We start from the raw sequence: 3098 nt of genomic DNA on the forward strand, positions 1-3098 counted from the left end.
CCTGGAATAGGGGCGGGCAGGCCCTGAGCTGTTGATGGCATGATGATGGCACGATGATGGCATGTCTCTAGGCCTCGGTTTCCCCATCTGGTCAGTGCACACAGAGTGTCTCAAAGTGCATGGAGACACTCCTTGTGGACACCTCGGCCCGCCAGACCGGTCAAGACTTCACGGGGCACCAACAGACCTGCTGGTCTAGGGAGGGGTGTCGACATGGACAGGCAGGTAGATCGTGGGCGCTGGAAGGTTTGGGGTGGGGTGAGGGTTCTGGCGTGGTCTAGGGACCTGGGGGAGACTAAAGCGCATTCATCAATGGGCCAGAGGAAGCTGGGTGCTCTTGGTGAAAGCCTAAACAGAAACAGGCCAGCGTGGCTGGAGCGGAGGGAGCAAGAGATGGGGGACGGGCCCACCTCCACATAGGTCTCGTTATTACAGGCCTCCGCGAAGATGCCGGGCGCCGCGGGGGGTGCCAGGTCCCCGTCCTCCAGGCCGGGTGTGCCTCCGTCTGTCTCCAGCAGCGTCAGGAGGTACTGGGCTAGAGGAAGCAGATGGTCTTTGGGCTGGGGTGTGGCATTTGGGGTCCCCAGGCTCCATGGAGACCCGCCCGACCATCTTTTCTCCCCCCACCCCACCTCTACATTTACAGCCTTTGGTTTCTGACTGGCACCAGCCTCCCTGCCTCCAAGCTCCAACGTCTTTCCCAGAGGCATTCAAAGTCCAGAACTCCTCCCACCTCGTCCTGCCTTGTTGAGCTCCTACACATCCTTGAAAGCCCCTGCTCCAATGCCCAGAGCTCCCTCTGGCCCAGCCCTAGCAGGGCCCAGCTCAGGGCCGGGCTCCTGGTAAGGGAGCAGATGGTGCCAACACCCTCGCCGTTCTGGGCTAAGGCCTGGGATCCCGCGGGAGGCGCCCCTCGAGCCCAGCTCACTGTTCTCCAGGCGCTGGAGGCTCTTCCGCCCCTTGGCCTTGGGCACGAGGTCCGAGTTCCGCACTGCCTGGTTGATGAAGTGCTGCTTCCTCTTGGAGGCTGAGAACCTCTTCACTTGGGAGCCGGCTAGAGCAGGCAGGCATCCCGGAAGGTGCCTATGGGCCAGGGTGGGGGGCGGTCCTCAGGGCCAAAACCCTACCTCTGCCGCTGAACCACAGCCATCACCTGCCTCGTCTCCCTCGGCGATGAGGAGCTCACCCCCCTGATGTGTGTGCAACCTGGACCCTTACAATTTCATTTTCTTTTGTGATCGCATCATCCAAAAGGCAGGCATGATTGTGATGACAGGTTAGTAAACCAGGCTCAGAGAAGAAGAGACACTTGCCTGAATGCACACAGTTGTGGGTGGCGGAGAAAGGCAGCTCCTCACTCCCCATCACCCCACCCCATCCCAGGCTTCCAGATCTTAGCTGCGAGCCCGTGAGGCCCAGTGTCCAGGATTTGAACACCACCCACCTCTGGGAGTTTCTCAAGAGACTCGATTCACCTGAGCCCGCCTGCCTCATGCACTCCCCCGTCGCCCGAGTCCCCCCCAAAATGTGCCCAGGAGCCAGCACCGGGGCAGAGGGGGGACCTGGAGTGATTCCCCCCACCTAGCTAATCCGCTTTCCTCTGAGCAAATGGCATTAACTGTGGAGATAGATTAGCAGTGTGGACAGGCCTCCCGCTGGGGCCCCGAGTGCCGGGTGCAGGGGAGAGGCAGGGGCTCTTGGGTGCAGACTTCCTGGCAAGACGCTGCTAGGCCTTCCTGGTCAGGCCCTGACAACCCCGAACCATAAGACGGTGGCCACCGCCGGCTCAGAAACCCTCACCCTGCGGCCGATGGCAGATTCTGGCCCCCAGAGGGTCTGCGGTGCCGGGAGCCCCCTCCCCACGTCCTAACTCCTGCCCCCTCAGTCGCTGTGCTGCAGCCAGCTCTCGCCACTCCTCCGGGTGGGCGTTTGCACTGGCTGTGCCCCCTGCCTGGTGCATGCTGCCCTACTCACTGCTCGCCTCCTGTCGGCTTCTGCGGAAATGGAAACGACCCCTTGAGACCCCGACCCCCTCTGTGTGACACCTCCCTGTGTCAGCTTTCTCCCACTAGGTCGTGACCTCCACGTGGGGATTGTCAGCCGTGCCTGGCACACAGTCAGAACTCAATAAAAGCCCGCTGGGTCAGTTCTTCCAGAAAAGCCCTGCGGGGTCTATGGACCTGAGAGGGGGCACGCAGAGCCAAGAGAGTTCGGGACAAGCGCCCTCCCCTGGAGACCCAGCCCAGCCTTTCCCTGCTTGGTTTCCTCCTGTGACGGGGCACTCACCCCATCGGCCACACCATTGATCACAGCCACGTCCCTGGGTCGAACACTCATATCAAGTCAGCTCAGGAGCCGACCTGAGGAATGTCTCCCAGAGGCCCAAGCACCCCCGCCCCAAGCCCCAGATTCACCAGCGGCCTCCTTGGGGCTCCACTCCGGGAGCTGGACAGAGTCCAGGATGGTGGCCTGGTCAGGCTGATAACAGAAGCCACATCCGGGGGGAGCTGTCGGGAGACGTCAGAGCAGGTCAGGACTCAGGGAGCGAGCTCAGCCCTTAGGGCGTGGGGCTCTCAGAAATGGGGCCCCCACTATCTCACGAGCAGGAGCAGAGCCAAGGTTTGACCTTGAGTGTGAACAGGAACCTCCGCCCCACAACCACTCGGCCACCTGCTTCCCTCCGGGATCCGCCGAGATCTGTGGGGGGCCCTAGCTAAGACCCGACTGGTCCCTCCCCTGGTCTGCTGCCACCCATGGCCCCCCAGCACCCCCAGGGCAAGGCCCGGCCTCCTTGGCCCGCTCCTCCCTGGCTGTCTCATGCCTGGGCCACGGTCTGTGCCTGGTCCCGCAGGCATTTGGGGGCTCACCATCCCCTCATGGGCCTCAAGCCCTGAGCTGAGCCCTGGAAATGAATCCAGCACCAATTCAGGCTTGCTGACTTCACCCAGATTCCAGCATGACATAAGAAACATGTGGCCTCGGGGGGCCTGGACCCCCCCCCCACTCAAGACACAGAGGACAGGGCGCAAGGGGGCAGAGCTGGAGCAGCAGGCAAGGCAGATTCGTAGTGCAGGGTGGGGGCGGGTGGACATGGTATC

At 62.4% G+C, this 3098-nt stretch overlaps 1 protein-coding gene across 1 annotated transcript in view; it reads right to left on the bottom strand.

Annotated features, from left to right (window-relative positions):
- R3HDM4 (R3H domain containing 4) overlaps positions 1–3092 on the bottom strand; it is a 6204-nt gene extending 3112 nt beyond the window's left edge. Inside the window, exons 1-3 of the mRNA XM_025041865.1 lie at positions 2287–3092; positions 929–1083; positions 112–535 (exon numbers count right to left, since the gene is read on the bottom strand). Of these exons, the coding sequence (XP_024897633.1) occupies positions 112–535; positions 929–1083; positions 2287–2303 (596 nt within the window). The 5' untranslated portion in view covers positions 2304–3092. The remainder of the gene's footprint in view (positions 1–111; positions 536–928; positions 1084–2286) is intronic.
- Between the last annotated feature and the right edge of the window lie 6 nt (positions 3093–3098).

This window comes from Pteropus alecto, unplaced genomic scaffold (assembly GCF_000325575.1).
Source record: "Pteropus alecto unplaced genomic scaffold, ASM32557v1 scaffold30, whole genome shotgun sequence".
NCBI lineage: Eukaryota > Metazoa > Chordata > Mammalia > Chiroptera > Pteropodidae > Pteropus > Pteropus alecto.